This window comes from Periplaneta americana, chromosome 15 (assembly GCF_040183065.1).
Source record: "Periplaneta americana isolate PAMFEO1 chromosome 15, P.americana_PAMFEO1_priV1, whole genome shotgun sequence".
In the NCBI taxonomy this organism is placed as follows: Eukaryota; Metazoa; Arthropoda; class Insecta; order Blattodea; family Blattidae; genus Periplaneta; species Periplaneta americana.
Window position 1 is genome coordinate 10,074,312 of NC_091131.1, and position 13,534 is coordinate 10,087,845.

Here is a 13,534-nt window from a genome sequence, read left to right on the forward strand (position 1 = left end):
CTGTTTAATAAAACTTCTGTGATGTTCAAGCCAAAACCTAAATACAGTAGAACCTCGATTTTCCGTCATCCTATTAACCAATTGGTGGATTATCTGACTGTCTTTCTCTCTCGCTTTTTTTTTTTACTGCAGAAAAATATGAAGAACTGTACATTATATTAGTACGAATTTTTTCTACAGAGTGTTTTTTTTACAAACTTTTACCCTTATATAATATGGGTTACTTATCAAGGGACCATACTGGCTAAGTTCTATGCAAAATGTCTTCCACAGGTGTCAAAAGAAAACGTATTGTGCTACGAAAAAAAGTGCAAGTATTTTTTTAGTGGGTTATTTTATTACGCTTTATTAACATCTTAGGTTATTTAGCATCTGAATGACATGAAGGTGATAATGTCGGTGAAATGAGTCCGGGTCCAGCCCTGATAGTTACCCAGCATTTCCTAATATTGGGTTGAGGGAAAACCCCGGAAAAAACCTCAACCTGGTAACTTGCCCTGACCGGGAATGGAACCCGGGCTACGTGGTTTCGCGACCAGATGCGCTGACCATTACTCCACAGGTGTGGACAAGTGCAAGTAGTTGAGTGGTCTGAGAAAAGAAAAACTGTGGTTCATCTCGCATTAGAATATGAAATAGGAATTACAACTGTGCACGATTTACTGAAAAACAAATATAAATTGTATAAAGTATGTAAATCTACAATATGAGACCTGTACTGTTCCTATCTTTCCACAGACAGCCGTCATAAGGAGTTTTGTCGTTGAAAACCAGACTTAAATTAGTGAACTTCTGATCTGCTATCTAGCTTGATAAAACAGAAGCCTACGGAGGAAATTACGAAGCTGTATTATGCACTTGATTTATGAAAATCTTATATGGTTCGGATTATCCGATTTTTTCAATTAACCGTTTACTCCACCCCCTTCATTACCATGGATAATAGAGGTTCTACTGTATTCACTATCTTGTTTAACACAAATGCCCTTTGCAAAGAATTCACAGCTTTCTTCGTCACGATTGCTCTCATAGTCAGTGGTTTATATTAAAAGAAAATGTGTATTATCTCGAGAACAGCTCATTTGTGGGCCAATGTTTATGGGAATATTTTTTCTTGCGTTAGTTTGTACTTTTCATCTTTAAATTATTGACCATCACTTTAATCACTCTTATTATTTTCTTCCTTTTTTCCTCACATTTTGAGATCACTTCACCTGGAATGATCCTGTTCTTAGTCCTATATTTCGTAATGTAAGGCTTCAGTAAGAGTCGAAGAAACATTCAAGGCTCTGGAATTGAAATCTAAATTCCTGTTGTGTGATGAAGTTGCATTCAATTTCAGGAACTGCGCTACTCGTTGCGGTCCCTTGAGAGATTTGCTCCCTGGGTGCGTCACGTGTACCTCGTGACCAACGGTCAGATACCCTACTGGTTGGACTTGGAGAACCCTCGACTCACCATCATCACTCACGACATGATCTTCCCTGACCCGTCACACCTGCCCACGTTCAGCAGTCCTGCTATTGAGAGCCACCTCCACAGGTTGGTCACCACTGCACGCCAAACTAATTATCTTCTTCTTCTCTTTCTTTCTTTTATTCTAATTATGTATCATCAATTCCTTCTCTAAATTCGTTTTCTTCATTTTGACCAAATTCTTTTTCTTGTTTTTTCCCTTTCTTTTTTTCTCTACCTTTCATTTCCCCTTCCATCACTTTCTTTCTCGACTCCTATCATTCTTTCCTTCTTTGTGTCTATCTTACTCTTCTTCTCCTCCTCCCCCTTCCTCATTCTTCCACTCTATCTCTTAATCTTCATTTTCTTCTTCATCCTCCTCATCTCGCCCTCCTTTTCTCTCACCTTATAGTATTTCTCGTTTCCATTTTTATTCCTCTTATTCCTTCTTCTTCTTCTTCTTCTTCTTCTTCCTCCCTTCAAGTATTAGGCCAAATGGCCTGTTACGATCTCACAGTTGAATTTTCAATCCAGCGCTTCTTTGGACGACCGAAAGATCTCTTCCTGTTTGGACGATAGTGGAGCATGACTTTTGGGATTCTATCTCTATGCATGCGATGCAGATGATTTATCCAGTTGTTCCGATAATGTTTTACGTGATTAATTACAGGTTCTAGTTGTAGTTCTTCCATTACATCTTCATTGCGTTTGTGATCCCATTTTGTATATCCCGCTGTATATCTCATAAATTTAATTTCATTAGCCGTTATTCTGCTTTCGTCTTTCTTCCTCAATGTCCATGCCTCACTGCCATAACAAAGTACAGGTCTCGCCAAGGCGAATTCCTCTTATTTATCTTCCTTTTTTTCCTGGCACCACTTTCTGCACTTTACGTAATCCATTCCTTCTTCATCATTCTTCCCCTTCTCCATCTTCTTCATTTTTATTCTCTTTCATCTTTCAAATATCTGTTCTGAGGAGTATACAGACTTGCACATGGAAATCATAGAATAAATCTTAAAGATATATAACTCAATTACGAAATATTGAGAAACTAGATTGATTTTCAGAGCACTTCTAAGTTATTTTTGTGCGATTTATAGTTAGTGGAACTGTACGTACTTATATACAGGGTGATTCAGGACGAATATTAAATATTTTATGGGGACCATGAGTAAAAATGTTCATATAAACAAGTGTCCAAGTTTCAAAGGATGTTACGCGTAAAAAGCTTACAAACGGTGTGAAGAAACGCAAATGACTACGTACTACTGACTACATACAAAGGTATAGTGTGTGTCGCTCTTCTGAGATCGCCTGAGGGCAGCACTGTTCATAATGGGCGTAGAGAAACAGCTGTTTGTAGTTCCATTGGCTACAAAGATGGGCATGTTCTTCTAGCATGACGGAGCCCCTGTACATTTTAGCAGTCAGGTGACACATAATCTGTAATCACATTCCCCAGACGATGAATCGCCCACCAAGATCGCCAGACCTTACTCCTGTTGATTTTTGTCTGTGGGGATGGATAAAGGCCAACTGTACAAAAACTAAGTAAACACGAAGGACGAATTGGTCGCTCACATTATGAATAGAGTTGCCCTCATAAAGGAACGACGAGATGACCTCAGAAGAGCAACACTTACTATTGTTAACAGAACAGAAAAGTGGAACATTTGAAATATATTGATACTGTGTAAATAAGTAATAACCTAATCATTAAGACATCTGTCTTTCCTTCTTGCCACTTGTAACATTTGTTATGCGTAACATGTTGTTTAGTTGATCTCTACACCCATTGAAAATTGGACACATGTTTATATCAACTTTTTTACTCAGTATAGTCCATACTACCACCTCTAAAATGTGTAATATTCCTCCTGAATCACCCTGTACTATGTATAGTGAAACGAAAATGTTTACATTTAACTGAAAAAAATATATATATTTTATGTTAAAGGATTTCTGGTCTTTCTCGAAAGTTCCTTTATCTTAATGATGACGTCATGTTCGGCAAAGAAGTGTGGCCTGATGATTTCATCACTAATGCTAATGGACAAAAGGTATGTGAAATGGACCATTAGAATTTTTTCTATATGGATTGCATATCTTTGCCAAGCTTCATGTAATGAACATGTTTATTCAACCAATCATGACCCGTGATAAGTTTAAACATGGCAACAGAAGAATTTTGGGGTAGTTCCAGAATTAAATTAGGTTCCTAGAAAAAAGTTGATCTACCTAGAATTTTTTCCTTCTTCTGGGAGTTGGAAATTAATGCTGTGGTTGGTTTTCCATTTTTATTATTCGCTGATAGATTCTGTACTTCTATGATTTAATAGTACATTATGCAACGAGCCTATAATGATAGTAATTAAGACGCGAGTATGTTTATGAAATGAGCGCAAGCGAGTTTCATAATTTTCATACAAGCATCTTAATTACCATTATAGGCAAGTTTCATACGACTTTTTATGCTCGACCATATTTCTAACTTGAAATTATTCATAAGTATTCATGTTATTCTTACCTGACTGGGGAGCGGAACTGACCTTGTGCAATATCTCGTAAATTGTGAGATGTGCGCAGACGCGAAAGTATTGATTTTTTCCGAGAAAGAAATGTCATTGACCTTCATATAATCTAGAGAGTAAAATAAATATTAATCTTGATATAACCTTGAAATTGATTTAGACATTGAAAAACGACATGACAAATTGAATTTATTTGACTATTATTTACAATTAACGCTAATTATTATAGTAACAGAACATAACCTTCTGCGACAGTATTGGATTTCCAGCCTCCATGACGTTTTGCTAGTTGTCTTTCGATTGCATATCCGAGAATAATCGATACTTGCGCTTTCATATTGCTACAATGGTGTTTTCTGATTGGTGAAACACCTGAACTTTAATGAACATTAAAGGGCTGCTACCAGGTGTATAATTACTACATTTCGGCATGGTCGAGCATAAAATGATTTTTAGTCAACATAATGGTCCTTTCATTTCTGCTTATTCCATAATGAGCCGAAATTCACTGTAAAACTATAATTTTATCCAAGTTACGAACTTGTATCATGCATAACACAAATGTAAAATTGATAATATGCTTTCTTCAGTTCAAATCCATGTAACGCAGGGTCTTGAAAAAATCTGTTTTACTATTATATATATTAATATAGAACAGATGATCAATCAAGCAAATTGAGCTGTTTGTAACAAGTAGCATACCCTTCTCATCTCATTTTTTATTCACCTGAAGAGGAAAGTAGACCGAATATTAAAAAAGTTATGACCTCCTTTCTCATCACGAGCAGGAAAAGTCCAATCTACATCTCATCCACCATTTCTTTTTCCCTCATTTAAATAAATACTAATGCTACACTGCTACAAATTTTTAGAAGTATTAATTTACTCTAGAAATTTCTATTCTACTTGTTGCCATTAAAATATGAAATGATTATTCATTAAACTCTATCCAGAAAAGAATGAAGTGATTTTTTAAATTAATTTTTAACCCTCTAGCATCTCTTACTGATTTGTGATTGGCTCACTGATGACAGGTGTACCTCTCCTGGCCAGTCCCTGATTGCTCCGACAGCTGTCCGTGGTCGTGGGTGGCTGATGGATCTTGTGACGTGTCGTGTAACACATCAGAATGTTCCTTTGACGGTGGCGACTGCGACCTGAGTGAAGAAGATGATCTTGGCATCTATGACGAAAACAGACATCTCGCGAATTACGAAGATGATCTCAACAGCTACAACGAAAACCAGCACCACCACGCCCACGACTCAGTCAATGACAATCTCTTCCGTAACATGAACTTTGGAGGGGACATCGTCTTGGAAGATGTGCCAGATTCTGGAAAGCGGATGAATAGTCTTCTCGATATTTTAATCAGAAAAAATGTTAAGGATGACAATTACAAAGGGAATCTTACTTATTTTAAAGACATTGAAGATGTTAAATATATGAATGCAGCAGATGTTAGAGAAACTGATCCAGAGTACACAACACCTTATGTCAGTCCAAAGAATATTTCAAAGAAAATTAGTGATAAGTTAGGAACAAAAAAAAATAGTTCATGGACAGATTTTAAGCGGAGAGGAAAAAATTATACGTTGTCACACAGGGATAGACAGAAATCCAATGTGACCTATCACAATGCCAGTTCAGGTAACAGTTTGGTTGTATCTGAATCTACAGTTATGTTACAGCAACAACCAACTGTTTATAATAACAGCAGAGTACATAACATCAACCAGAGTGAATATAGCACTCAGTCTTTTGTTCAGAAACTTTTTGGAGTCGTCAACAATGAAGACAATCTCAATTACTGGAATGATAAAGAGGGCCATGATGAATTCTATCCTCAGCTCTCAAAGCACGATGAAAATCAGATGAAAACTGAAGAATTAAAAAACAATATTAATAGGATATTTTACTCAAAGAGGAACAAAAAGATTGAGCAGAATTCTACAACAGATATCGCCATACTTCACAATTCATGGTCCAACACAGGAACATTTAGAAAGAAACAGAACGAAAGTCTAAATGTTAACACAGGATTAAAGACGGATCAGATTTCTGTGACAGAGAAGGCAATTGGTTCTTCGAGTGGTAAGCACAAAGTAGTTCGAGATGTGTCTTACAATGCAAAGCTTTACAAACTATACCAGAAGCTGAATGGTAAACACAATGCGGCTTCTGTCCCCCAGAAGCAACAGCTGTCTGAATACGATACGGATTGGGATGTTGTTGGTGGTCGGGGTGAAGATAAATTTTCCAAAGCCGCAAACGGCATTAACACCAAGAAGAAACAGAAGGCTGTGAGAGTTTATGATGCTCAGCAATATGGCATTGCATCTTCATCAGGGAAGAAACCTCGGGATACATTTGCAGAGTCTCTTCTGTACGTGAATAGGTTGTACAACCAAGAATTCGGGTTTGAACCCCGCAAAGTTCCTGCTCACATGCCACATCTCATCGACATTGACGTCATGGAACGGCTTCAGACAAGGTACCGAGCAAGTAACTAGCACAATATTATATATATATTTTTTTACATTAAGAATTGATCCTACATATTGTCAGATCAACAACATAAAAACAAAAATAGACCCAATGCAACATGTAAGTGTACAAAATAGTAGTCCTATCATTACACGAGGACAACGTGGAATTGTCCAGTGCCCTCTTTTTCATCCTTTTGTCCTCCAAAGGCATTTGAGCACCTGGGGCCTATTCCACCATTAAACTTTTCACTTTGTAGGTTTGCACTCTTCATTGCAGTTTTTGTTCCACTATCACTTTTCAGAATTGGTTTCCAAAGTGAAAAGGAAAAATGGAGGAAACTTTTCAAATATATTATTACTTTTGTTCCATCATTACAATAATTTTGAAAAGTGCAAAATCATACGCTGAAAAGTGAATGGGATTTTTACAAAGAACCAAGTCTCTTGCCATTAAGATTAGATTCATTATATTCAGTATATTTTTGCTTTAGATTCAAAATAATTTAGAGAGAAATATGATAAGAGAAAATTTACTATCAAGTGATTCAAGTGACGAAGAACTCAAAAAGAAGAAGAAAAAAATATAAAAAGGATAAATTTCCGTAACCTAAGTTTGTCTCAATTCTTTCATTGTTTTCGAATTATTACAACTGAAGCACATTATGTTCTTGAAAGAATTGGGCCTATTCTAGAACCAAAATTAAGAAGTAATTTATCTCTTTCACCTAAAGAACAATAAATTTATTATTCATATGTCTTTATTGACTAGGAAATCGAGCTCAACAACATGGAGTTGCCATGACTACTGATATGCAAAGACTTTGCAGTGCAGGATGAAATGAAAAGTGCAAAACAGTCTCTAATTCGTGGAGGAACAGAAATACTTTTCACTTTTCAAAAGTTAAAAAGTGAAATATTTGAGAAGTTGCAAGTTTAATGGTGGAATAGACCCCAGGCTACTCTGTTGAAAGTTAAAGCAAACATAGTTTAATGGTTTAGAATTAACGATAAATATTATTGCATTTCACCACCAACATTACTCTTGTCTCAATATGATTTTATATTGTGAAAATTTTCTTTGCCATTCATACTGTGTTATGGAGTGCCTGAACAACGTTAACCATTCCACAGAGAAAGGAAAATTCGTCCTCAATCTAGCAGATTCCATACTAGCTGTTGACTCCAAGCTTTGCATTCAAACCAGGTTAATCTTAAAGGGTAATAAAGATAATAAAACCTTTAAGAATGGCTTCCTTAGGAACGAAATAAAGCTGAAAGTCCTGTGTCGTAGATTTATAGCATTTGAAAAAATCATGTAACCGGTATCTGATAGAGGGCTCCAGGTGAAATCTGTCAGCCATTTCTCGCTCACATTGAATTTTGATAGTGAATAACCTCTATTATTGAAAGTGTTATGGAATAAAATTCTATTCAAAGGAGATACAGTAGAACTGCCTTTTAACGAACCATTAAGAGATTACTTTCTTTTTCCTTAAAAGAGGGTTTACATAAAATAGGAAGTTGTGTGAGGTGCCCTCAATAGAAGGCTTCATACTAAAAACAAGCATGAGCCAGTAAAGTATTTTTTAACAACATTAATTATTCCCCATTAAGCTCTACTAATATTACACGTATGTACCTTTTCTTCCCTCAGGTTCAGTCAGCAGTGGCAGCTTACATCATCACACAGGGTTCGCAATGCAAATGACATGCAGTTTGCCTTCTCGTATTTTTATTTCTTGATGAGCTGCAAGGACACACTCCCACTGGTAGACATTTTTGATATCTTTGACACCGACCGGTCTGGGTAAGTTCCAGTAGCATTTCATTCCTTATACTTTCTCATTGTATAAACAGAAAGTACTGTGATGCTATAAGAATTGATTGCAAGACTTTTACTTTCTCCAAAATTATTGGATAGATTTTCCTTGCCCAAGTTTGAATTCACAAGCCTTGTATCCAGTGTAAAGCTTCATAATTGCTAAATCACAGCTGATAACCAGCAACCACTTTTAGTAGCCTGTGTATGTAAGACGTGTAAACGATAATAATCAAATGCTGGTAATGTAAAACTATTTATAAAATTTGTCATTCTCCGAAATTATTTACTCATTCATATTAGCAATATTTGAATCTGTTCTTAGATACGGTATAATTGGTTGGGGAGAAAGTGCTAAATCACAACTTATTTGTCCATACCTATGGAGTAACGGTCAGTGCGTCTGGCCGCGAAACCAGGTGGCCCGGGTTCGATTCCCGGTCGGGGCAAGTTACCTGGCTGAGATTTTTTCCGGGGTTTTCCCTCAACCCAATTGAGCAAATGCTGGGTAACTTTCCGTGCTGGACCCCGGACTCATTTCACTGGCATTATCACCTTCATCTCATTCAGACGCTAAATAACCGAAGATGTTGATAAAGCGTCGTAAAATAACCTACTAAAAAAAACAACTTATTTTGTTGTCTTTGCTTAAAAAAAATGTTTATCAAAATCTGTCGATTACCTAACACATTTCAGAATTTTGTGTCCATAATATTGAATAAATTTACGATTAAACTTTGTTCAACTCTTTTTATAAATAGTGTTGTAGGGCCTATATATAAAGATTATATAGAAACATTCCATAATATTAGGCGAAATATGTTACCTATTTTACTTGATATTACTATGATGTACCGAAGTACATTATATGGAGTTTCAGTGCAGTAATTCTGTGTTTCCATATGGTAGAACATAATAGGTAGAACTTAAAAATGAGAAGGATTCAATCCAGCATCAGAACTTGAATCCGGTGTGACTTAGTGGATGAAGCACCAACATGTAAAGCTGGAAACCCGGGTTTGAATCCCAGACTAGGGAGAATTTTTCTTCATTCTACCGATTTTTCACCATATCTTATTTTACTTGAACCAAAATACAATACAAAATCTGGGAAAATTCATTCTTCATATTATGGAGCAAGTTATACAATCAGCTTATTAAAATAAATTCAGAATTAATTACGAGTAAACTTAATAATAATATTTTCAGTAAGAGAATTAAATATTCTGTCCATTTTTAATTTTTTTTCGTATAGGTATTCTTTTTTTCCACATATAGGCTATATTTTAAATATGTATATACAATCTGTAATTTCAATATATTCAATTCAATTCAAATGTTGGTATTGTTTGTTGAATGTCATTCTTACTGTATTATGGCTATTACAGAAAGTGAATATGCTATGCAATAGTATGACACAATGTTGAATTACATGCAGGCTCTATAGGAACAGCATTCTGTCGATTGTTTGCTGTCATAGAACTCAAATTTCTTTTTAATTGGTTATTTTACGACGCTTTATCAACTGCTATGGTCATCTAGTGTCTGAATGAGATGAAGGTGATAATGTCAGCAAAATTTCAGGGTCCAGCACCCAAAGTTACCCAGCATTTCCTCTTTAATGGGTTAAGGGAAAATCTCGGGAAAAACCTCAACCAGGTAACTTGTCCCAACCAGAACTTAACCCACAAACTCAAGTTAAATTAATGGCATTGTAGTTGTGTATTTCTGGTTTATACAGACGTGGACAAATTATTAACAAAATTTACGATTTTTATGATAATTGTGTTTTCAAAATTTGGCTTTTCAATTTAGACTACAGTTGACAATTTTGCATATTTCTATCATTACAGTAGATAGAAATAGGCCTATGCAAAAATGTCAACTGTATTTTAAATTGAAGTCAAATTTTGAAAAAAAAAATAGATATATAATGAAAATATTCAATGTTGCTAATAACTTGTAAATGTGCAAAAATATCAACTGCAGATTAAATTGAAGAGAAAAATTTTGTAAAACTATATAACAAGAATCTTAAATTTTGCCAGTAACTTGTAAATATGCAAAAATGTCAGTGCAGTGTAAATTGAAGAGTCAAATTTAGTAAAAATATATTATAAAAATCTTCAGTTTCGCTAATAATTTGGAAATATCCGAAATATGAACTGTAGTCCAAATTGAAGAGTGAAATTTTGAAAATATACAATACAAATCTTCGTTTTTTAAATGTGTAAATACGCAAAAATGTCAACTGTATTCTGAATTGAAGAATCATATTTTGTAAAAAAAAATATAATAAAAATCTTCAATTTTGCTAATAATTTGTCCACGTCTGTAGAAGAATACACATTTTGTTGGAAAAATAATCAACTTTACGAAGAAAGCCTTGCGTTGTTGAATTTCCCACAACAGACATAAAGTGTTGCATGGTACTTTGATTGCAGCACATGGTCAGATCGTGAGATAAGGACCTTGCTGACTCGGTCTTACGAGCTGCCATTGAGCTATGCGAGAGTTGTCAAGTTTGAGAACGACATCATGAACTGCTCCAGAGATCTGCCACAAGAGTTGACTAACATTCTGATCCCTACTCCGCCCTATGAACGCTACCAGGATTCAAAATTGGTAAGGTTTATAGCCAGGGTGTAGTTGTAAATAAAATAGTACTAGGACGCATCGTGAAAAGATTGTTATTATTATTATTATCATTATTGTTATTATTATTATTTTAGGATAAACCGCGACAAGATGCTCTTCAAGGAGTGTAAACTGTATTTGTGCGAGATCGTGTGTATTTGCTTGGTTTTCGCACAAAACCAATCTGCGGAAAGTCTAAAATTCCACATTCAGTATTCCCAACCTAACACACATAACAATTTCCCTCTTCTTACCGCTTAAGTGACATATTGATTTTACTGCTTTAGGCTTTTAACATATTATTTTTAGAGATGTTCAATATAGTAATAATTATAAATTGGAAACTTACCACTGCAATTTCACCTAAATTGCAATGTTAATTATTGTTTTTAAATATTTCCAAAAATTAAGTAAACTCTACAACTCCACTAAAGTTACTGCATTCGTGATGCAAGTAACATTAAGGGAGCCGTGAAAAAATCAACAAGATTCCAGACTCATCATAGACTGGGGGAAAAAAAAGACAGACGTATATCACGGCCTGCTGGAGTATAGTAAACACAGAAAACATTTTAAAGCAACAATGTTGAAGATAGATATTTTTGTTTTGCAAATTTGCCGTCATTGAACAGAAACCAAGATGGAGATTTCATTGCAACTAGTTAGAAATTCCTCTTTCAGGTATGTAATAAACGATCTTCACACAAAATAATTTACGATACACGAGCGATATGTTTTCTTTCAATTCTCGGAAATTAAAAAAGCTCAACTACGTTTCGCTTTTTCAAACTTTTCCTCGAACATGAAAACTTCAACATACCGCTCTTGTAACGACTATTACGACTGCGCATTTGGCGGGTTATCTATTATAATTTTATTATTGAATTATAGCTTTCATGAATAGTAGTACAGTATAACCCCATTCTGTAATACATCAAAGATTTTAACCATACCCGTATGTACTTAATTCTTTCGGAAAAAGAAGTGTTTTATAGCAAGCTGTTATCCTGATATGTGAACCTTTACAATGAAAAATCACATTTTCAAGACGAATAACATTATTAGAACAAAAGTTTTCTGTTCAAGACAAATTATAATCAGAATCTAGTCGCAGAGACTTCAATGCTCCAATGAAAATAAACTGACAAGCAAAAATTTGGTAATTTCCTAGAAGACGGGCAAAATCCAACATGGCTGACGAAAACTACCAAAACGTTCTGCCAACTATGAAGTTCAAATGTCACCAGACATCACAAAATCAAAGATGGAAAATCAAACATATATTCATATTTTTAAAGAAGAACAAGCCCTTCAAAAAATGAAAATATGTTTAATTTTTCATCTTTGATTTTTATGGTGTTTGGTGGGATTCGAAGTTCATAGTTGGTAGTACTTTTCTGGCAGTTTTCGTCCGCACTTTACCCCCACAAATCACTAAAACATAAAACAAAACATAATAATTTATCATCTTATCAAATAAAATTCAATTCTCATCGACGTCTTCAACGACAATCTCTTCACTTCCAGTATAAATGACACCGGCTTTAAGGTATTCTAAACTTAAACCATGCAGGCAACAAAGAACTAAACCAACACTTTGTCGTACAGTCAACTTTGCATAAATATAGCCTACCACGTGTTTACACTAAATGAAATTCTCTTCGAACACTTATTACATCTTAACTTCTACAGAAAATTCAGTAAATAATTCCTTTAAACCACAGAAAAACAGTTTTCTTCTCAACATTCAACACAATCCTTCTTCACCAGCGAAAGAACTAAACCAAAATCGACACAAAATTTAATAGATACATTTCATAACACGGTTTCCTTCCTTTCCCTCTTACTTCAAAATTCCAACCTTGTGCACATAAAATAAATTATTGGCACTGAAAAGTGGCTTTTCGTAAGCATGATGATGCCCATTCGACAAATGCAGACAAATCTACAATGTAACACCACTCACGTCAAACAACAGAGAACAACAGGACAACGTCATTATCCATGAAAAATTAATGAAAATTCTAGAATAAATGATAACTATAACCAATCAAATCGAAAGAAAATCACAAAAATCAGAAAATGAGAAACTTTCAATAGCTTTAGCCATCAGACACAACATAACACCACTCACGTCAAACAACCAAGAACAACTGATAACGTCATTATCCATTCAAAATTAACGAAAATTCTAGAACAAATGACAACTATAACCAATAAAATTAAAAGAAAATCACGGCGACACCTAGTACAAAAACCTAGAACTAACATGTAAAAGTCACTAAAAGATCACTAACATTTAACTCTGAAATAAAGAAGTTGGTAATACTTACTATATTCAACTAAGTGCCCGTCTTCTATGAAATTACCAAAAATTTTCATACTTACTGCTGACTGAAGAAAGCGGTTTGAGAAAGAGGGTGTAAAAAAACAGTAGATATTTTGTAACTGTATGTAGGATTAAGCACGCAGGTAAAAGGCTGTATATAGGCTTAAGTGCGCAGTTAAATTCTGTATTATTATTATTATTATTATTATTATTATTATTATTATTATTATTATTATTATTACTAATTAGTAATGCCACTGTTGTTTGTACA

The 13,534-nt window shown here is 34.8% G+C and overlaps 1 protein-coding gene across 1 annotated transcript in view; it reads left to right on the forward strand.

The window, feature by feature from the left end:
• Positions 1–13,534, forward strand: part of Gnptab (N-acetylglucosamine-1-phosphate transferase subunits alpha and beta) — a 34,878-nt gene that overhangs the window by 14,266 nt on the left and 7,078 nt on the right. The window contains exons 6-10 of the mRNA XM_069846648.1: positions 1,343–1,542; positions 3,416–3,518; positions 5,024–6,483; positions 8,133–8,285; positions 10,742–10,922. Coding sequence (XP_069702749.1) covers positions 1,343–1,542; positions 3,416–3,518; positions 5,024–6,483; positions 8,133–8,285; positions 10,742–10,922 — 2,097 coding nt within the window. The remainder of the gene's footprint in view (positions 1–1,342; positions 1,543–3,415; positions 3,519–5,023; positions 6,484–8,132; positions 8,286–10,741; positions 10,923–13,534) is intronic.